General features: G+C 49.2%; 1 protein-coding gene across 3 annotated transcripts in view; it reads left to right on the forward strand.

Annotated features, from left to right (window-relative positions):
* The first annotated feature begins 328 nt into the window (after positions 1–328).
* LOC140386741 (BICD family-like cargo adapter 1) overlaps positions 329–22,285 on the forward strand; it is a 75,980-nt gene continuing 54,023 nt past the window's right edge. For 2 of the 3 annotated variants that reach the window (XM_072469379.1, XM_072469380.1), the window contains exons 1-2: positions 336–839; positions 8,728–8,943. In XM_072469379.1, the coding sequence (XP_072325480.1) occupies positions 597–839; positions 8,728–8,943 (459 nt within the window). In that variant the 5' untranslated portion in view covers positions 336–596. Of the gene's footprint in view, positions 840–8,727; positions 8,944–22,285 lie in introns of all 3 variants that reach the window. The other variant, XM_072469381.1, reaches the window with a different exon arrangement.

The raw sequence follows: 22,285 nt of genomic DNA on the forward strand, positions 1-22,285 counted from the left end.
AGAGGCAGGAGGTGAGAGGGGTGGGGGGGTTGTAGAGGTGGAGGTTAGTGAGGAGAGGGGCATTTTGACAGCGAATGGTCTGATCCATGGCGTATCCATGCTGGCTGTTGTGGAGCCTGTTGACCTCAATCAGCTGCTGTTGGGACTCAGTGACTCTGTTTTAGACGCTATCTGGGGCGTGTCTGGATTTCACATTTATTTCCAAGGTTCAGTGCCCTTGTGTTGTTCCAGGTGACTGGCGGCTGCTGCTTGCCGCCGAGTCCAGGCTGTGATTTGTTTATTTCAGTCACTCCCACAACGCGCGGAACTCCCCTCACTGAAAGGTGCGGGGGATTTGATGCTGAACGCTTGCCAGCTCCTGGGCTGGTCTGATCCCCTCACAACTGCCTCCATCGCTCACTTCACCATCTGGCTCCCTCCCGGGGAAGACGCCGACAGGGAGACGCTCATTTCCATCCGCCCGAAGCCTCCAAAACGGTCCCTGTGGAGGAAACTTTTAAGAAGGGGAAGTTTGGGACGCCAGTTTGGGAGGATGGCTGCTGGGCTGTGAGGCTCCTGGCCGCTTGACCCTCCCCACCCCACGACCCCTGCTGCATATGAGCACCGGGGGTTGGAAGATGAAGACTCCCCCGGAGGAGGATTTGTTCCCGTTCAGTCGCCGGGACCATGTTGGCGATGTGTCCGCTCTGCTGGAGCCGGCGGAGCTGCTGTCTCTCCTCAGGCAGAGGGAGGAGGAGGTACAGGTGGCGGCAGAGCTGGGAAAAACCCTGCTCGCAAACAACCAGCACCTGAAGAGGGAAAACGAGAGACTACAGAAGGAATTCAGTCAGAAACTCGAGGTAAGTGTCTGGGAAATGGACCTGGAGGAGGGAAGCTTTTTGTATACATATATATATATATATTTATCATTCAATTCAGCTGGAATAAGTCTTCCCATTTTTCATATCTAATAAAACACCACTTCCTTGGCAGGAAGAAGTGCTGTGTTTACATTTTTGGAAGAGTTAGTCACACTAGCACACTATGTAAAACTCTCAGAGTTTCAGCCCTACAGTCAGGTTGTACAATCAGCAATGCGATTGAAGTATTTCTGGGACATTTGGAGCTTGGTACCAACTTGATCTCTCTCTCGCCTCCCCCACAGACGGTAGGTCACCTCCCTTCGCGTTAATGTTATTTTATTGTTTTAACCTCCCGAGGAGGTGAAGCGATTGCAGATTTCAGCTACCGGGTGAGCTGGTGTAGCGATGAAAGAGGCTGGGTTTTTTTTTTGGAGGGGGGGAGGCTCGGGGTTAGGAGGTTAATTGTGTTGGGTTGTTACAGAAATCAAAAGCAAGTGCCTGAGTCCTTGTCAAGTCGAATAAGCCTACAAAGAGAGACCCGGCTAACTTCAACAGAGCGAGTTATATTGACAGAGGAATTGGCGGTGAAAGATGTAGCAATGGATCCAGTGGCCAAGTGTAACCCTTCTCTCTGATGATGGTGATGCAAAGCCCACGACGGGCCGAATGGCCTCCGTCTGCGCTGTAACCATATGGACGGTTGGCACTTCATCTGGACAAGTTTTAACTCCTAGACACCTTGGGCTGGATTCTCCAGAAATGGGGCTATGTCGCTGGCGTTTCACTCTTGACTTTCCTTCAAAAAGTCAAGTGCAATTCTTCTACACGCAGGGGGCTAGTAGGGCCCCGGGGAGCTGCTTGCAGACCTGGCTGAGGAAATGGCCCCTGCACATCGGATTGGGAGTCCGCACATGCACACAGCGGTGGCCTGCCGCGCCGTGCGACATGGCGGACTCGGACTGCGGAGCGACATCCAAAATGTAGGTTCCCCCCAAGATGACGCCCGCCCGCGGATCATGGGCGTCATTCTCCGACCCCCCGCCGGGTTGGAGAATCGCCAGGGGCTGCCGTGAATCCCGCCCCCGCCGGTTGCCGAAGTCTCTGGCACCGGATATTCGGCGGGGGCGGGAATCGGGCCGCGCTGGTTGGCGGGCCCCCCGCTCGATTCTCCGGCCCGGATGGGCCGAAGTCCCGCCGATAAATTGCCTGTCCCGCCGGCGTGAATTAAACCACCTTTTGAACGGCGGGACAAGGCGGCGTGGGCGGGCTCCGGGGTCCTGGGGGGGGGCGCGGGGCGATCTGGCCCCGGGGGGTGCCCCCACAGTGGCCTGGCCCGCGATCGGGGCCCACCGATCCGCGGGCGGGCCTGTGCTGTGGGGGCACTCTTTCCCTTCCGCCTCCGCCACGGTCTCCACCATGGCGGAGGTGGAAGAGACTCCCTCCACTGTGCATGCGTGGGAAACTGTCAGCGGCCGCTGACGCTCCCGCGCATGCGCCGCCCGGAGATGTCATTTCCGCGCCAGCTGGCGGGGCAACAAAGGCCGTTTCCGCCAGCTGGCGGGGCGGAAATCCCTCCAGCGCCGGCCTAGCCCCTCAATGTTGGGGCTCGGCCCCCAAAGATGCGGAGCATTCCGCACCTTTGGGGCGGCGCGATGCCCGTCTGATTGGCGCCGTTTTGGGTGCCAGTCAGCGGACATCGCGCCGTTTCGGGAGAATTTCGCCCCTGAGCCGCCCAATCGCTGCCCTGGCCGCCCATGAGCCCCCCTCCCCCCATGCTGCTCGATCTCCCGCTCCCCACCAGGACGGCCACGGACTGAGTCCGCAGCAGCCACTTGATGTCGTCGGGAACTCGGCCAGTTTTGCCCAGAGAATCGCTGGGGGTCCTCTGTCAATGGCCCCACAGCCAGGCCGCCTAATCTGCGTGTGAGCGGAGAATCACGGGAGTGGCGCCGGCCACGATTCCCGTGTCAAAATGGATCCTCCACCCCCGCCCCAAATGCGATTTTGGTGCGGGGCTGCGGAGAATCCAGCCCCATAAATCTGCCCAGTATCGTTTAATTGTATATTTCCCAAATATTCAGTTTTTCATCATCTTTTGTTGGTTAGATTTGTATAAGACTTGACGGAAATATCTTTGGAGAATGGAAAGAAACATCTGCTCTGCCCCTGGAAGGGAGGCAATTGAAATCCAACTGGGAGCACTGAGCACTCAGCATTTTGATTTGCCAAAAGGTGATAAGTGTCAAGTGGAAGCGGCAGCAAAAGATAGTTGTTTAATGGCTTCTGTGCCTTTTTAAATAATTTTAAAAATATTGTCCTTCCCTTACTGAAGTTAGAATAGTTAACAATCAAAATAACCAGCCTCTTTAGTCAGTGAGAAAATTCTGTTTTTATGTAAAATCCTGGTTGAAGCAAGTTCTCTGTTGATATTTGTGGGATATTTAGTGAGGCTGTGTTCCTCTTGAAGCCCAGACTGACAGACCCTCCCTCACCGGCCTTGATTGGCTCAGTTGGTGCCTCCTCATTGCTGCATTGGCTTAATTGTATGATGGCTCACATCTGTCTTGGAACAGCCAACAACAACGTTTCACAGGTATCCTGAAGAACGCAGCATTGGAATGCACACTGTAATATTAGTTATACTTGATGTGTGGGGACAAACAAGAGGAGCCACGAATTACAATACACTGCTATTATCCATAAAACATAGTGCACGTCAGCCTTCTAGTGACTGTCCCCATGTGCTCTCTCAATGATTCCTTATGTTTGTTGAAACAGGTATGGAGTGAGGCACTGCGTAGGGTAAACGGGACCTCCTCGTGTGCAAGGATGAGCCTGATACAGTTTAAGGTGGTGCATAGGGTGCATAGGACTCGGGCGAGAATGAGTGGGTTCTTTTAGGGAGTAGCAGATGAGTGTGAGAGGTATGGGCGGGGGCCAGCGAATCACGCACACATGTTTTGGGATTGCGAAAATTGGGAAGATTCTGGGCGGGAGTGTTCGCGGTCTTAGCCAGGATAGTGGAGGAGGACGTGGACCCGGACCCTATGGTGGTGATATTTGGGGTTTCAGAGAAGCCGGAGCTCATGGAGAGGAGGAAGGCCGATGTCGTGGCCTTCACCTCGCTGATTGCACAGTGGCGAATTTTACTGCAGTGGCAGTCGGCAACGCCACCAGGGGTAGCGGCTTGGTTGGGTGACCTGTACAACTTCCTGTGGTTGGAGAAGAAGATAAAGTATGAGTTAAGGCGGTTTGAGAAAAGGTGGGGGATGTTTGTGACCGTGTTTGAGGAGCTGTTCGTGGGGGGGGGGGGGGGTGAAAAAGGGTACAAATCCATACAGACTGTATAGTTGATTGCTGAAAAGTATGCTTCCCAGGGTGTTTATTTGCTGTAACCTGTTTTCATACATTTTTGCAATAAAATACATTTTAAATAAAAGTTTGTTGAAACATGGTGGCACAGTGGTTAGCACTGCTGCCTCATGGCGCTGATGAACCGGGTTCGATCCTGGCCCAGGGTCACTGTCCGTGTGAACTTTGCACATTCCCCCCGTGCCTACATGGGCCTCACCCCACAACCCCAAAGATGTGCAGGATAGGTGGATTGGCCATGCTAATTTGCTCCTTAATTGGAAAAAATGAATATTAAAAAAACTACAATGAAAAGGGGAATAACTAGCTCTAGTTCATATATAACTGGTAAAACTGTTCAGGCCTTGTAGAAGGAATGATTTACCCCAAAAAACAGGAACAAGAACAAACTATTCTGCTGCTTGAGTTTATTCTGCCAGCAGTTACTGGAATCCACAATCTGCTTCCAAGCCCTTTGCTGTTTTATCAGCTAGATTCAAATCAGAATATGGAATTCCTACAGTGCAAATGGAGGCCATTCAGCCCATTGAGTCTGTACTGACTCTCCAAAAGAGCACCCCACCTAGGTCCAATCCCCCACCCTATCTCCATAACCCCACCTAACCTTTGAACACTGTGAGGCAATTTTATCATGGCCAATCCACCTAACCCGCACATCTTTGGACTGTGGGAGGAAACCGGAGCACCCGGAGGAAACCCAAACAGACATGGGGAGAACATGCAAACTCCACAGAGACAGTCACCCGAGGTCGGAATCGAACCCATGTCCCTGATGCTGTGAGGCAATCGTGCTACCCACTGTGCCACCGTGCTACCCAATTGAGGCAAGTGATGTCAGTGTTGAGGCTTAGGTTAATTGGAAGTGATGTCCAGGTTTCCTTGCTACTATGAACATTAAATGGCAAATCATTTCACCAGCGACCACTTTACCTCAGAACTAGAGCCAGGGAGAGGCGATGGACACATGCAGTTTCAAATTACTGCACTGGCTGTCACATGTACAATAAAGTTGACCCACAGCTGAACTCTACAGTGTGTTTCTCTTCCTGGGACTTGGGAATATCTTGAGATGGGAACATTCAGACTATATCACCCGACCTGAGGCTTAGCTTTTCTGGTTGGCCTGGGGAGCCGAGGAGAAGTCGAAGCCTCAATAAAGAAAAAAAACATTTACTGAACAATTTAATTACCTAACTTCCAGACATTCAAACTTAAAGAATTGTTTGGAGTAAAAAAAAAATATTAGGTCCGACAAGCCCATCCATTGTCCCTGAATTTCCTCACTTATCCCTCTTAACCCTTTTCTCCAGAAAGATAATCAATTATTAATATATTTGTATCTTTTAACTTTAATGTCTTTTCCCGTTTACGGATTATTGATTAATTTTTTACAGAAAAGATTTGGAGAAAATTAATTACTGTTCAGTGTTTTTTTTAAGTAAACGTATTCACACAAATTTTAAAACATGACACAGATGTGCACTTAAGATAAGTATTAAAAGGACAGCATGGCGGCACAGTGGTGGTTAGCACTGCTGCATCACGGCACCAAGGACCCGGGTTCGGGCCTGGCCCCGGGTCACTGCCCGTGTGGAGTTTGTACATTCTCCCCGTGTCTCCGTGGGTCTCACTCCCACAACTCAAAGATGGGCAGGGTAGGCTGATTAGCCACGCTAAATTGCCCCTTAATTGGACGAAAAAGAATTGGATACTCGGAATTTTTTTTTAAAAACAAAAGACTTAAATGCCACTGAGCAAAGCTTTGATGCTGTTTCCCCATGGGGAAACAATTTGTTAGTTTATGAAGGTAATTGATAAGTACTTCACACAAGGGGCTTTTCACAGTAACTTCATTGAAGCCTACTTGTGACAATAAGCGATTTTCATTTCATTTCACCATATTTTGGGAAATATCTGGTATGGTCTGGTAGTGAAGAGAGGAAAGAAAAGATGGAGATAGAGCCTATCAGTGAGATCCAGCAAAAGTTGTAATATCGGCCAGATTTTAACCTGGCAAGGGGAAACTTTGGGCCGGTTCAGAAGGGAAATGTGGAATGCAGTGAAGAGTTGGTTCTGCTTAAGTGAGGTTAGATGGTTTGCTGATGAGAGGGAGGATAGCATGTTTATTATTTTTGTATTATTATGCAGTGACAAGCTGCACTATGTGAACAAAATTAATCTGATCATTACAGTTGTTTGGAGTGTTCACTCGCTGTAAAATGAAACAATACTTTTGAACCTGGCATCTTCCAACCAAATGTTTCCTTGGTCCATCTTCATAGAATCCCTACAGTGCAGAAGGAGCCCACCCCCACCCCCAACAAATTTAAGATGCTCAGACCGGTTGCAGGAGTGACAATTACTATTGCATGCAAGAGATTATCAAAAAAATGACCCTAACATTGTGTAAAGATCCTTTTCTGAAAACATCTTGAACTCTTGCCCTTTAGGTAATTTATCTTCTTATTCCTCACATACTTATTTTCAACTGGTGTCCCTGGGACACGAATGCTTCCTCACAGTGAATAATTGGCCTGGATTAGTTTCATTAGCCCCCTTCATATTCTGGAGAATGTCAATCAGTTCCCTCCCCAAATAAATAAATCCTGACTTCCTTAGCCTTTTCCTGGAATCCCCACAGGGTTGAATCCAATCAGTAGCTTTATTGGAAGTGTAAGAAAACCAGAATATTACCAGTGCTCCAAGAATTAGATTATGAGGAGAGACTACATGAAAGAGGTTTGTATTCCCTGGAATTTAGAAGGTTAAGAGATGATTTGATTGTTAGGGTAAATCGAGATAAACTTTTTCTGCTGTTGGGCAGTCCAGGACAAGGGGATATAATCTTTAAGTTATAGCCTGTCATCTTTGCACAAAAGGTGACAGAAATATGACACTCACTTCCAGTAAAAGCAGTTGATGCTAGCTCCACTAATAACCTAAAACTGAAATCAATATTTTTTTTGCCAGCCAAGGGTAGTAAAGATTATGGAGCCAAGGTAGGCAGCTGGAATAAAGGAACAGGTCAGGTATGATTCCACTGAATTGTGGAACAGACTGGAGACTCAATGGTTTACCTCGTCCCCATTCTCCTAAAACACATTGTAGGCTTCCCATTGTTCATTTGGTTTGAAGCTTCCACACAAAAGGGCTTGGAGGTTTATTATGTACAAACTTCCCCCAAAACCATGTTGGCTTCCACTTACTCATTTATTATTATACAAATAATCTTCAAGTTTGATCCTCATAACTAATCCATCACTTTATGTAGAATTGAAGTCAGTCCAATGGTAATATGCTGCATTATGTCATACATGTGATATTGCCTGGGCTTTGGGTGAATGAATCGATGGTTAGAAAATGTGCATTACGAGAGCAGCATGGTGGTGCAGTGGTTAGCACTGCAGTCTCACGGTGCTGAGGTCCCAGGTTCGATCCCGACTCTGGGCCACTGTCCGTGTGGAGTTTGCACATTCTCCCCGTGTTTGCGTGGGTTTTGCCCCCACAACCCAAAGATGTGCAGGGTAGGTGGATTTGCCATAACAAAATTGCCCCTTAATTGGAAAAAAAAATGAATTGGTACTCTAAATTTATTTAAAAAAAATAAAATGTGCATTACCAAATGAACAGAATAAAAAGCCAAGGAGTTTAAAGGCATTGGTTAGTTCCCAACTGCATGCAATTTGGCATAGCATGCAGTACATAGCAACGCCTCAAAGCCGATCCTGAGTGTTAGAGGTTGAGTGGTGATGATAGGTGGGGGCAATTTGTTTTTTGGTGTCTGGCTAGGAGGCATCTGAGAAATAATCTTACAGGTGTATAATATGGTGAAGGGAATGGAAAAAGTAAATCCAGAATTAAATTACACATAATAGAACCATTAGTTGACATTAATAAAAGGGATTTTAAAGACAGATATAAGGGAGTTCTTCACACAAAGACCAATCACCACCAGGAGTGGACATCCAAAAAACAATAGTTGGCCTTGAAATAATTAACTATAAAATGGATACTGAAAAGGGAAGACAATATGGTCTTTCTGGTTAGATGAGTTATGGGGGTCAAATTGTTTTCTTTGTCCACAATTATCTCATAATTAACAAAAAAATTTTTTTTTAAGAGTACCCAATTTATTTTTTTTCTAATTAAGGGCAATTTAGCGTGGCCAATCCACCTACCCTGCACATCTTTGGTTGTGGGGTGAGATCCACGCAGACACAGTGGGAATGTGCAAACTCCACACGGACTCAGTGACCCGGGGCTGGGATCGAACCCAGGTCCTCGGCGCTGTAATATAATTATCTCATCATTAATAATCAGCAATAAGAATAGATGTTCCGTTTGTTGGCAAGATCACTTACTGTTTTGGTGAAAGTCCTTCTGAGTAACAAATATGGATCTGATAAAATGCATTCTTTCAGCACCAATCCTTGCATTTAATGTGTGGTGACAGTAATAATGAAATCTTATGTCATTTGCTTAAGCCTCCACATTGTGAAAATCTTTATTTCAGGAACTGGAACAGGAGAAATATGCATCACGTCTGAAGCATGAGGGGCGAATGAGCGAGTGGGAGGCTCAAGTAGCAGAACTGGAAAGTGATATGCAATGCTTACAGCTGGAGCTCCAGAAGAAGCAACAAGACCTATGGGAAGTTGAGAAGGTCAAATTAGGCATGGAATGCGAGCTAAGTGAACAAAACCAGAGACTCGTGGAGCAACTGAACAAAGTAAGACTTGGAGGCATTAAACAGGTGTCTTTTAATCTACAATTTAATTATCATGAGTTTGAGCAACCAATTTTCCAGGAACTTCAGTCAATTGCTGGGCAGGGCGACGTGGGATGTTATGAAGAGAGATATATCTCATCTTTGCCACAGTTTTTTCTGATCCCTCCTAAAACTGTGTGTGTCTCCATCACAGTGGGTGGGCCGTGGCTGTAAGGTGGACATGGAAAAATCCTTAGGCATGGAGTAACAATGCAAGTCTACAAATTGCTGGAGTGACATGGTCAGGATGAAATGGAAAGGTCACAACCGGCAGTGGACATTTAACAGCAGTGTAGCCAGCAGCACATGGTTACTGGGCAGAGTTAAGACTAAGGTCCATTGTCAGATTTCTATGGAATGAGAACCTGAGACAAACAGAGACTTCACAGGTAGAGAGATTAAGCAACAAGATTCAATCTCATGATAATGAAATCTGATAGCCGCTGAGTGAAAGAACCTTGGGTGGGATTCTCCAATAATGGGGCTGTGTCCCCACTCCATCGTCAAAGCGCGGGCGTTTCACTCTGGACTTTCCTGAAGAAAGTCCAGAGTGATTCTCCTACCTGAAGGGGGCTAGCAGGACCCCGGAGTATTCCTCGCAGCTCTGCTTGCCGATACGGGCCTTGTACTTCCGATCGGGATCCCGCGCGTGCGCACGAAGGCTGCCGCCCTGCGCATCATGGCAGACTCAAACCGCAGGCCAGCCCCCAAAATATAGCCCCCCCCCCCGAGAACGTGCGCGCCCGGAGATCGGTGGCCCTCGATCGCTAGCCTGGCCGTCCGTGAGGCCCACCAGGTGAAGGATCCCCCTGCCCCCCTCCAGGATGGCTGCGGACTGACTCTGCAGCCGCCACTGGCCGTTCCCGATAGGCAAAACGTGGTTAGAACCACACCGTCGAGAACTCGGCCAGTTTTCATCAGAGAATCGCGGAGGGGGGGGGGCCTCAGTCAATGGCCCCCTACCCGCGCCGCGTAGGCCGAGCGCGCGCGATTCACACCCATTCTCCAGGGACCAGAGAATCGCGGGAGCGGCGTCACACCGGATTTTGGCGTCAGCGCCCATTCTCCAACCCCACACCGATCGCGATTTTGGCGTGGAGGCTCGGAGAATCCTGCCCCTTGGCTTCGTTCAAGGGCTGGGAGTGGAATAATCAATTTTATTCCTTTTTCGGTGAATATTACATCTAAGAAATCCTTTTGTCCAAAGGCTGAATGAAATCCTGCTATACTTGTGTCCAAAGCAGAGGAACTACTTGGTAACCGGCCCGCAAGCAGGTATTCAAGTATAAATACGTCTTCAAAAGATGTTATTCGAATGAGTAATACAAGGAGTGATTCTGACAGAGGAACAGGCATAGATCATTCAGCCTTTAGGCCTGTTCTGCTATTCAGGTCTGATCTGTACCTTAAAGAAATTTACCAACTCTTAAAATACATCCCCTGATACCCTTACCTAACAAAAGCCTACCCATCTCCCAACTGAAAATTTCACTTGACCCAGCAACCATCATGTTTAGTGGGGCATTTCCACTAGCCTCTATGTGAAGAAGTATTTTCTAGTAGTGGCTACATTTAACTCCAACAGTCTCATCTGGTTATTATTTGCATCCAAATTAATGTTTATCTAATTATCATGTTTACTCACAAAATACCTTGTGGTATTAATGGGGATAGCTGCAAGAAACCTTTCCTGGTTTCAAAGGCCACTAACTGACCAGCTGAAACTTTTTTTCCTTTGAATTTTGTATTTGATCCTTGAGAGCTTAAATAACCAAATTAACAGGGCGACCTCTTCACGTTTCAGGACTTCAATACTTCAACTGCCTTCTGCCAAATGTTTCAGCAAACACAAATAATCAAGTTTTTTCCATGTCTTTGTAATCAAAAGACCCGCTATGCCAATGTCCTCCTGTCCGACTCCCTATCGTCATTCTCTGCAAACGTCAGCTCATCCAAAACTGTATTGCCCATACCCTATCTTACACCAACTCTTGTTCATTTCTCAGCTCTGTCCTACATTGGTTTCTGGTCCCTCAGCACCTGGAGCTACAATTCTCAACTTTATGTTTAAGTCCCTTTGTGGCCTGATCTTTCCACATCTCTGTAATGTCCTTTAGCAACATAGCATCCCCACCCCTCTGCCCCCCGCTCCCCAGAACTCTCTGTTTCACTGAATCTCCCTGTCCCTTCACCCTGTTAGTGTCCAAGCTTTCAACCAATGGGGCCATGTGCTGTCCCGCCCTAAACTCATCTGTACTTGCCTATCTTTTCAAAATCTCCCTAAACCCACCGCCATGATCAAGTTTATGGTCATCTCTCAGATATCTCCTTCTTTAAATTGGCATCGATTTTTTTTTTTTTGAAACCTCTGTGAAGCACCTTGGGACATATTTCTACATTAAAATATACATTATGTATATGCAAGTTGTTGTTTTGTATTTCAAGTGACTTGACTATTGCACTGTCTACTGTAGAAGGTAGTGGTGTAGATTTATTGATGAACAGCATAGTGGTCAGTGTCATTTGTTCTTCAATGCCAATGACAATAACCTATCTCCCTCCCATTCAATCAGTCCACTTGTCCTCAAATGTCATCATATATGCAGACATAGAAAAATATCTTAATCAATGTATTTGATCTAAATTGTGTTCTAACTGAGAAGGTGGTCTTGCTCTGACGGTATACTGTAACTAATTGTTTGGTGCTGGCTCTAGGACATTCTGTGCACATTTTAAGGGATTGGGAGAGGTTTATCTAGTAAGCTAAAGGAGAAGACATGTGAATTGTACATGCAGAAAAGGGTAACTGCTCCCTGTTGCTTTCATGTCCAGCTTGATCCTAAACTGTCTGAATGGGTGCAATCGTGCATTGCTGGAGTAACAGGAACATCAGGAAATGAGTTTTAATTAAGTGCATTCCAGTGAAGATTCCATCATTAACTCCCATTAGGGAATGGACACTTTGAAGTGAATCATTTTGCTCTCATGCTGGCATTTTCCTGGCAGCTCCATCTGGCCAACCAGTCTCTCACGAGTTTCTGCGTTGGCTTCACTCATGAGTCTTAATGGATGTCAAGTCCACCGTGTGTGGGTTGCACAATATGTTATTGTACTGAAAGATCTTCAGTAACGTCATGGTGTTAAATGCTTTTTAGCCTTGATTAATTCTGTGAACGTCATCGCACAAAGCTGCTCACGTTGCATTCCCCACCCAGTACTGTAATGTAAACTGTCTCCAGGCTAGACTCTGACCTGCTTTTTCTTGTTACGTAAGTTTCAAATAATGCAGGTGTGGCTGCTGGGGGAATTGTGCACTTATCAGGAAGTCCTGTATTTGAATAATTTAAAGGACAGCACCGAATGGTGATAGCAGGGGCAGCATAGCGCTTAATTCTCACGCAAACAGCTGTATAACCCGGAACATTTCCTTTCAATTTAGCTTGCAATTGCAAGGCACCATTTCTTTTAGCCTCTTTGCATTTTAGTATTTTGATACAGCTGAGTGGCTTGCTAGACCATTTAAGATCAATCACATCTAGGCCAGACCAGGTAAGGATGACAGATTTTCCAGACAATATCCTGGGTCCCTGGAAAACTAGTCCACTGACAGTGACTACACCATGGCACCCCCCCCTCCCTTAAAATGCACTGCCACCAAGGCTCCTCACAGTGCCTTCCAAACCCACAAGGACAAGGGCAGCAAACATGGGAACACCACCACCTACATGTTCCCCTCCAAACCACACACCATCCTGACTTGGAAATATATCACTGTCCCCTCACTGCCGTTGGGTCAAAATCCTGGAACTCCCTCCCTAACAGCACTGTGGGTGCACCGACATCACGTAGATTGCAGCTGGTCAAGAAGGCAGCCTTCTCAATGGCAATTAGGGATGGCCAATATGTTCTGGCCTCACCAACAAGGCCAATGTCCCATGAATGAATTTTAGAAATCTTTTATGCCTGAATTAAAATCTCAATTAATTCCCTTCTGAGAATATGATCAAAAGGGAAGTGGAACGGTAAAAGACAAATAGCTGAGTGACTCAAAACAATCATATTCAGAAACATTGCACAGGATTCTCTGTTTGGGAGACTATGGGCTGGATTCTTCGTTTCAGCGGCTGAGTGCCAGCTGAAACCGAGACTTTCCAGGCATTTTACAATGCCACAATTGGCGCCGAACCCTGATTCCGGGACCGGTGAGGGGCTAAAGTTCTGAAAGCCCTGGCTCCCAGGCCGAAAATGGCCGGAGAGTGGGCGGATCCGTGGCCGCGCATGCGCACAGCGACGACCTGCAACGATCGCACCATACAATATGGCGCCGGCCGTGCGTGAACCCAACCCGCCATCCGCGACCCCACAGGCCACCCCGTGGCCACCCCCACCAGTCCCCCCAGCTCTTGCAAAAGCCCCTCCGGTCAGCAGCACGGATCCCGGCGTGTGTAGCGGCGCTGGACATAGTCCACAGCCGCCACGCCGGGTTCCTGACCGCTGAGACCCCACGTTAACCGCATGGTCAGGAACCCGGCCCATCAAGGGCATAGCATCGCGGGAAGGCCTGCTGATGATGCGCCAACCCCATTGGAATGGCGTATGGCGCACAACGCGATTACGCTATTTCTGAGGGGGCGAGGCATGTCTGACCGGCGTCAATCAGGTGCCTCCAATTTGGGCGCTGGTGTGGATTCTCTGCCCGATCGCCGATTACGATATCGGCATCGGGCAACGGAGAATCCAGTCCAGAGTTCTCCAGCCGGAGGAGAATTGCTAACGACTTGCGTTCCTCCTGGGAGCGCAAATCAGGAAGCAATTCAGTATCCCTCGCCTTGCAAAAATCTGCATGGTGAGGAATAGGAGGGACTTTCAAGGTAATCCCTCTAGCGGCTGCCATTTTGTGCTGGCGGCCCGATCACAAAGTCTCACAGCAGGCCCCCCCCCCTCACCAGAAATCAGTCCCCAACCTGTCCCCCCCCACCCCGCACCGCAAATCAGCTCCCCACCAACCCACACACGGCAACGCAGGCACCCACCCCAGGATTTTTTGGGTGCCCCCTTACCACAAATATGGGGGTGACCCAAAACTCCCTCCCCGGGCCTTCCCTATTAAATAAATCCCCCTGAAACCCCCTTAATAGAGAGACCCCTCAGGGACCCCCTTAATCAGGAGACCCCCCAAGGGACCCCCTAACTAGTGTGACCCCCCGACATAGACCCACTAACTAGAGGGACCCCCTAACTAGAGGGACCCCTACAGGGACCCCTCCATAGGGACCCCCTAAATAGAGGGACCCCTAAAAAGAGGTACCCCCAAATTAGAGGAAGCCCCTGCAGGGAAATCCTAGAGGACCCCCACAGGAACCCCCTGATATCGTCGCCTCTGACATTGTTGGGGGCGTCGTCACCAGCGCCTTTAGGCTCGTTCCCTTACAGGACTCCATCTCTAGCCTCTTCCACGCCGCCCCCTCTCCCTCCCTCATCCACTTACAAACCATCGCCACATTGGCGGCCCAGTAGTAGTCGTCCTGATTCGGCAACGCCAGTCCCCCTCTGCCCCTGCTGCGCTGCAGGAACCCCCTCCTTATCCTCGGGGTCTTCCCTGCCCACACGAAACTCATAACGCTCCTGTCTATTTTCTTGAAAAAGGCCTTGGTGATCAGAATGGGGAGACATTGAAACACAAAAAGAAACCTTGGGAGGACCATTATTTTTACCACCTGCACTCTGCCCGCCAGTGAGAGCGGCAGCATATCCCACCTCTTGAAATCCTCCTCCATCTGCTCCACCAGCCGCGTCAGATTGAGTTTGTGTAGAGTTCCCCAGCTCCTGGCTACCTGAATCCCCAAATATCGGAAGCTCCTTTCCACTCTCCTTAACGGCAGGGCGTCTATTCCTCTTCCCTGATCCCCAGGGTGTATTACGAAAAGCTCACTCTTCCCCATATTTAGCCTATATCCCGAAAAATCTCCAAACTCCCTCACTGTCTGCATAACCTCTGTCATCCCCTCTACAGGATCCGCCACATATAGCAGTAGGTCATCTGCGTAGAGTGACACTCGATGTTCCTCTCCCCCTCTAACCACCCCCTCCATTTCTTAGTGGTTCAATTGCCAACGCGAACAGTAATGGGGACAGGGGGCACCCCTGCCTTGTTCCCCTATGTAACCGAAAATACTCCGATCTTTGCCAATTTGTGACTACACTTGCCACTGGGGCTCCATATAGGAGTCTGACCCAACTGACAAACCCCTCCCCGAACCCAAACCTCCTCAACACCTCCCATAGATATTCCCACTCTACCCTATCGAATGCCTTCTCTGCATCCATCGCCACCACTATCTCTGCCTCCTCCTCCGCTGGGGGCATCATTATCACCCCCAACAGCCGTCGCACGTTGACATTCAGTTGTCACCCCTTTACAAACCCTGTCTGGTCTTCATGCACCACCCCTGGGACACAATCCTCGATCCTCGTCGCCAGCACTTTTGCCAGCAGCTTGGCGTCTACATTCAGGAGTGAGATAGGCCTATATGACCCACATTGCAGCGGATCTTTATCCCGCTTCAGGATTAGTGATATCGTTGCCTCTGACATTGTCGGGGGTAGAGTCCCCCCTTCTCTAGCCTCGTTAAAGGTTCTCGCCAGCAGCGGGGCCAACATGTCCACATATTTCCTGTAAAATTCCACCGGGAACCCATCTGGTCCCGGGGCCTTCCCTGCCTGCATGTTCCCCAGCTCTTTAGTCACCTCATCCACCTCAATTGGCGCCCCCAGACCTGCCACCTCCTGCTCATCCACCCTCGGGAACCTTAGTTGGTCCAGAAACTGTTGCATCCCCTCTTTTCCCTCCGGGGGTTGGGACCTATATAGCCTCTCATAAAAGGTCTTAAACACCTCATTTACCTTCCCTGCTCTCCGCTCTGTAGTTCCCGTTTCATCCCTGGCTCCCCCAATTTCCCTCGCCGCTATCCTCTTGCGAAGTTGGTGGGCCAGCAGCCGGCTCGCCTTTTCCCCATATTCGTATCTCATCCCCTGTGCCTTCCTCCACTGTGCCTCTGCCTTTCCTGTGGTCAGCAGGTCAAACTCCGTCTGAAGTCTTCGCCTCTCTCTATATAGTCCTTCGTCCGGCGCCTCCGCATATCTTTTATCCACCCTCAAAATCTCCCTCACTAATCTTGCCCTTTCTTTGCCCTCTTTTTTCTCCTTGTAAGCCCTAATGGAGATCAACTCTCCCCTAACCACCGCCTTCAGCGCTTCCCATACTACCCCCACCTGGATCTCACCATCATCATTGGCCTCCAGGTACCTCTCAATACATCCCCGCACCCTTCCACAGACCCCCTCATCCGCCAATAATCCCACATCCAGTCGCCAGAGTGGGCACTGCTCCCTCCCCTCTCCTAATTCCAGATCCACCCAGTGCGGGGCATGGTCTGAAACGGCTATGGCCGAATAGTCCGCTCCTGCCACCTTCGAGATCAGTGCCCTGCTCAAAACAAAGAAATCTATTCGGGAGTATACCTTGTGGACATGGGAGAAAAAGGAGAACTCTTTGGCCAACGGCCTAACAAATCTCCACGGATCCACTCCCCCCATTTGCTCCATGAACCACCTTCTCATTATGTCCTTTCCATACACGGCACCTTGGCCGCTGCCGGCCTTCTTCCGGTCCTGGATCTAGACCGATCTAACCCTGGATCCAGCACAGTATTGAAATCCCCCCCATTACCAGGCTTCCCACCTCCAGGTCCGGGATACGTTCCAGCATCCGCTTCATAAATCCCGCGTCATCCCAGTTCGGGAAATATACATTTACCAGCACGACCTCCTTTCCCTGCAATCTGCCACTCACTATCACATATCTACCCCCATTGTCCAACACTATATTCCGAGCCTCGAACGACACCCGTTTCCCCACCAATATCGCCACCCCCCTATTTTTCACGTTCAACCATGAGTGGAATACCTGTCCCACTCATCCTTTCCTTAAAATAACCTGATCCGCCACCTTCAGATGCGTCTCCTGAAGCATGACCACATCTGCGTTCAGTCTTTTTAAGTGCGCGAACACTCGGGCCCTCTTAATCGGCCCATTTAGGCCTCTCACATTCCACGTGATCAGTCTCTTTTTCCACCGGCGCCCACATTTCTCAGTGTCCCCCCATCAAGAGGAGAAAAAAATCCCCGTCTATCGTCTCGATACTATGAACCTCCCATTCCCCAATTTACATTTCTATACATCAACCTCGTTGTCTCCCCGCCAACATCAGCCCCTCAGTTCTGGTCCAGTTCCTCTTCTTGGATGAAGGTCCATGCCTCATCCGACGTTTCAAAGTAGTAGTGCTTGCCCTGGTGCGTGACCCACAATCGCGCCGGCTGCAGCATCCCAAACTTTATTTTCTTCCTGTGAAGCACCGCCTTGGCCCGATTAAAGCTCGCCCTCCTTCTCGCCACCTCCGCGCTCCAGTCCTGATACACTCGTATCACCGCATTCTCCCACCTGCTACTCCGTACCTTCTTGGCCCAGCTCAAGACAGCCTCTCTGTCAGTGAAGCGGTGAAATCTCACCACTATCGCCCTTGGTAGTTCTCCAGCCTTTGGTCTTCTCACAAGGACCCGGTGAGCCCCTTCCACCTCCAGGGGGCCCGAGGGGGCCTCAGCTCCCATTAGAGTATGGAGCATCGTGCTCACATAAGCCCCAACGTCAGCTCCCTCCATTCCTTCGGGGAGACCCAGAATCCGGAGGTTCTTCCTCCTCGAGCTGTTCTCCAGGACTTCGAGCCTTTCGATACACCTCTTATGTAGCGCCTCATGCGTCTCCATTTTTACCACTAGGCCCTGTATCTCATCCTCGTTTTCGGATGCCTTTGCCTTCACCCCACGGAGCTCTATCGCCTGGGCCTTTTGTGTTTCTTTTAGCCCATCGATTGCCAATAACATCGGCGCCAGCACCTCCTTCTTTAATTCCTCCACACACCGTCGGAGGAATTCCTGCTGGTCCGGGCCCCATGTCGTCTGGGCTCCATCCGCCGCCATCTTGCTTCTTCCTTCTCTTCTCTGCCGCTGCTCCAGAGGATCCTTCGCAATCTGGCCACTACCACCGTTCCTTTCCATACACGCCCGGGAGACACCTTCCTTCGTCACCCCACACTGGGTTTGGTCCGAAAGATTTTCCGTCGGGGCTCCCGAAAAGAGCCCAAAAGTCCGTTAGAACGGGAGCTGCCGAAACGTGTGGCTTAGCAGTGCATCGCCGCAACCAGAAGTCATCTCCCTTCATGGTTGAGTGACTCTTTTAAAAAAAAAAATTTAGAGTACCCAATTATGTTTTTTTTCCAATTAAGGGGCAATTTTGTTTTGTAAAATATTTTATTAAGGCATTTGTGATTTTATAACAATAACAGTAAACCATATACAAACAACTATAAACATAGTGCAAAGACCCTGTATCCCCCTCACAGGTCCCACCTTCCTAGAACAGTAATCTAGACTAACCCCCCCCCCCACCCTCTGCTGACAGTTCATTTTCTCTAAAGAAGTCAACAAACGGCTGCCAACTCCGGACGAACCCTAGTATTGACCCTCTTAGGGTGAACTTGATTTTCGCAAGACTGAGGAAGCCAGCCATGTCATTGACCCAGGTCTCTGGTTTTGGGGGCTTCGAGTCCCTCCAAGCTAACAGTATCAGTCTCCGGGCTACCAAAGAGGCAAAGGCCAAGACGTCGGCCTCTCTCGCTCCTTGGACGCCCGAGTCCTCCGACACTCCGAAAATCGCCACCTCTGGACTCGGTGCCACCCTTGTTTTTAACACCGTGGACATGACATCTGCAAACTCCTGCCAGAATCCCCTAAGCTTCGAACATGCCCAAAACATGTGAACATGGTTCGCTGGCCCTCCCGCACACCTTGCACACTTGTCTTCTATTCCAAAAAACTTGCTCATCTGGGCCACCGTCATGTGTGTCTGGTGAACAACCTTAAATTGTATCAGGCTGAGCCTGGCGCAAGACGTGGACATGTTGACTCTGCTTAACACATCCGCCCAGAGACCTGCCTCTATCTCTCCCCCTAACTCATCCTCCCATTTGTGCTTTAGCTCCTCTGTCTGCGTTTCCTCTGACTCCATGAGTTCTTTACAGATATCTGAGACCTTCCCCTCTCCCACCCATGCTCTATCTTGTATCCCCCATGGGGGTAGGAGCGGGAATGTTGGAACCCGCCTTTGCAAGAAGTCCCAAATCTGCAGATACCTAAACCCATTCCCTCCCGTCAATCCAAACTTCTCCTCTAACTCCCTCAAACCGGGGAAGCTCCCATCTATAAACAAATCTCCTATCCTCCCGATCCCTGCTCTCTGCCATCCCTGAAACTCTCCATCCAGTCTCCCTGGGCAAACCGATGTTTGCTGCAGATGGAGCCCAAACCGATGCTGCCTCCGCTCTCACATGTTTCCTCCACTGCTCCCAGACTCTCAGGGCCGCCACTACCATCGGGCTTGTGGAGTACCGTGCCGGCGAGGTGCCGTGATCAATGCCCTTAAACTTGTGTCCTTACAGGATACTGCCTCTATTCGCTCCCACACCGACCCTTCCCCCAATACCCACTTCCTAATCATGGCTATATTTGCCGCCCAGTAATAGTTGCTAAAGTTCGGCAGCGCCAGCCCACCCTCTCCCCGGCCACGCTCCAGCATCACCTTCTTCACTCGCGGGGTTTTACCCGCCCAAACAAAACCGGAGATCACCTTATTTACCCGCTTGGAAAAGGCCTTTGGGATAAAGATGGGGAGGCACTGAAAAACAAACAGGAATCTCGGGAGGACCATCATTTTCACTGTCTGTACCTTCCCCACCAATGATAACAGGAGCAGATCCCACCTTCGGAAGTCCTCTTTCATTTGTTCCACTAACTGGGTCAAGTTTAGTTTATATAACAGCCCCCCAGTCTCATACCACCTGGATCCCTAAATAACGGAAGCTACCTCCAGCCACTCTGAACGGCAGCTCTCTAGGCCTTTTCTCCTGCCCCCTTGCCTGGATCGCAAACACCTCGCTTTTCCCCATGTTCAACTTGTACCCTGAAAAACATTCAAATTCCCCCCAAATCATCATGATCTCTCCCATCCCCTCTAACAGGTCGGAAACATACAGGAGCAGGTCCAATTAAGGGGCAATTTAGTGTGGACAATCCACCTTACCTGCACATTTTTGGGTTGTGGGGGTGAAATCCAGGCAGATACAGGGAGAATGTGCAAACTCCATACAGACAGTGACCCAGGATCAGGATTCGAACCTGGGTCCTCAGCGCCGTCGGCAGCAGTGCTAACCACTGTGCCAGATGCTGCCCTGATGAGTAACTCTAAAGTGCAGAAACCCCAATGTTTACAAACCAACCACATCAAAGAGTGGTAAGTGCATTCCAATCACTAAGTGCACTCCAATCACTCAAACATGTGATTGCAATGTATTTACCTCTTTTAGGGAGTCCTTCTCGTTCAGGGGTCCCTTTATTTAGAGGGTCCCTGTGGGGTATCCCTCTACTTAGGGGTGGATCCCTGTTGGGGGGGGGTCCTCTTGTTAGGGGGACCCTGTGGGGTCCCTCTAGTTTGGGGGTCCCGTGGGGGCCTCTGTATAGGGGGTTCCTGTGGGTGGTCCCAGTAGTTAGAACATAGAACATAGACCATACAGCGCAGTAGAGGCCCTTCAGCCCTCGATGTTGTGCCGACCTGTGAAACCACTCTAAAGCCCATCTACACTATTCCCTTATCATCCATATGTCTATCCAATGACCATTTGAATGCCCTTAGTGTTGGCGAGTCCACTACAGTTGCAGGCAAGGCATTCCACACCCTTACTACTCTCTGAGTAAAGAACCTACCTCTGACATCTGTCCTATATCTATCTCCCCTCAATTTAAAGCTATGTCCCCTCGTACTAGACATCACCATCCGAGGAAAAAGGCTCTCACTGTCCACCCTATCCAATCCTCTGATCATCTTGTATGCTTCAATTAAGTCACCTCTTAATCTTCTTCTCTCTAACGAAAACAGCCTCAAGTCCTTCAGCCTTTCCTCATAAGATCTTCCCTCCATACCAGGCAACATTCTGGTAAATCTCCTCTGCACCCATTCCAATGCTTCCACATCCTTCCTATGATGCGGCGACCAGAATTGCACGCAATACTCCAAATGCGGCCGCACCAGAGTTTTGTACAGCTGCAACATGACCTCATGGCTCCGAAACTCAATCCCTCTGCCAATAAAAGCTAACACGCCACACGCCTTCTTAACAACCCTCTCAACCTGGGTGGCAACTTTCAGGGATCTATGTACATGGACACCGAGATCTCTCTGCTCATCCACACTGCCAAGAATCTTACCATTAGCCCAGTACTCTGTCTTCCTGTTATAGTTGGTGGTTTCTGTTGGGGGGAAATAATTGTGATGCAGAACAAGGCCAAAGCACGGGTTCATCCCGGTACCAGCTGAGGTTATTCATGAAGGCCCCCCTTCTCAAACTTGCCTCTCACCTGAGGTGCAGTGACCCTTAGGTTAAATCACCCCCAGTCAGCTCTCCCCCTCAAAGGGGAAAGCAGCCTGTGGTCATCTGGGACTATGGTGACTTTACCGTAACTATGTCCAGGGGCTGATAGGAATGAGGCTTCTTCCAGAGATATCTCTTTCTAGATGAGTTCCATATGCATCTAATCTAATATAAATGATGATGAATGTTAGCTATTAGCTTAATAGCGATTAACCCTTTATATTACGCATTCCCCCCACCCTCCCCCCCAAATTCTACTCATTAGTATTAACTATTTACACATCCTGCCTTCCATCCCCACCCCCTCTCCCACCACAGTCTCTTGTGCCAGTGACACCAATCTCTGATGATGTTCTCAGTGCTCTCAGAGGATGTGTAGGATGTATGTTCCCCATATTCCTCCTGGAACACATCTGAATCAGTAAATGAATATTCCTGATTCTGGGGTGCAGTATAAAGATGATGATTCGACGTCCTTTGCTTCTGCTAAGGGGTGCATAGCTGCAGTGGGCCTGCAGTCCTCTGACCCAGCCAATGTTGTTACTTGATGAAAGTAGATGTTGCTTAAGTACATTCAACGATTCCTGCACTCTGGATGAAGTTACATTCAAGAACGACTGTGATGGACAAACATAAGAATGAAGATAATTCTCAAGTGGGGTTACTGATCTTTCTGTCAATACTGTGGGGTATTGTCTTTCTGCTTGTGCTTGTTTGGCCTGTGCAGGCGCTGTACTCACGTCCGTGTGAGTTTATTGTTCATC

The sequence above is a fragment of the Scyliorhinus torazame genome, chromosome 12 (assembly GCF_047496885.1).
Source record: "Scyliorhinus torazame isolate Kashiwa2021f chromosome 12, sScyTor2.1, whole genome shotgun sequence".
NCBI lineage: Eukaryota > Metazoa > Chordata > Chondrichthyes > Carcharhiniformes > Scyliorhinidae > Scyliorhinus > Scyliorhinus torazame.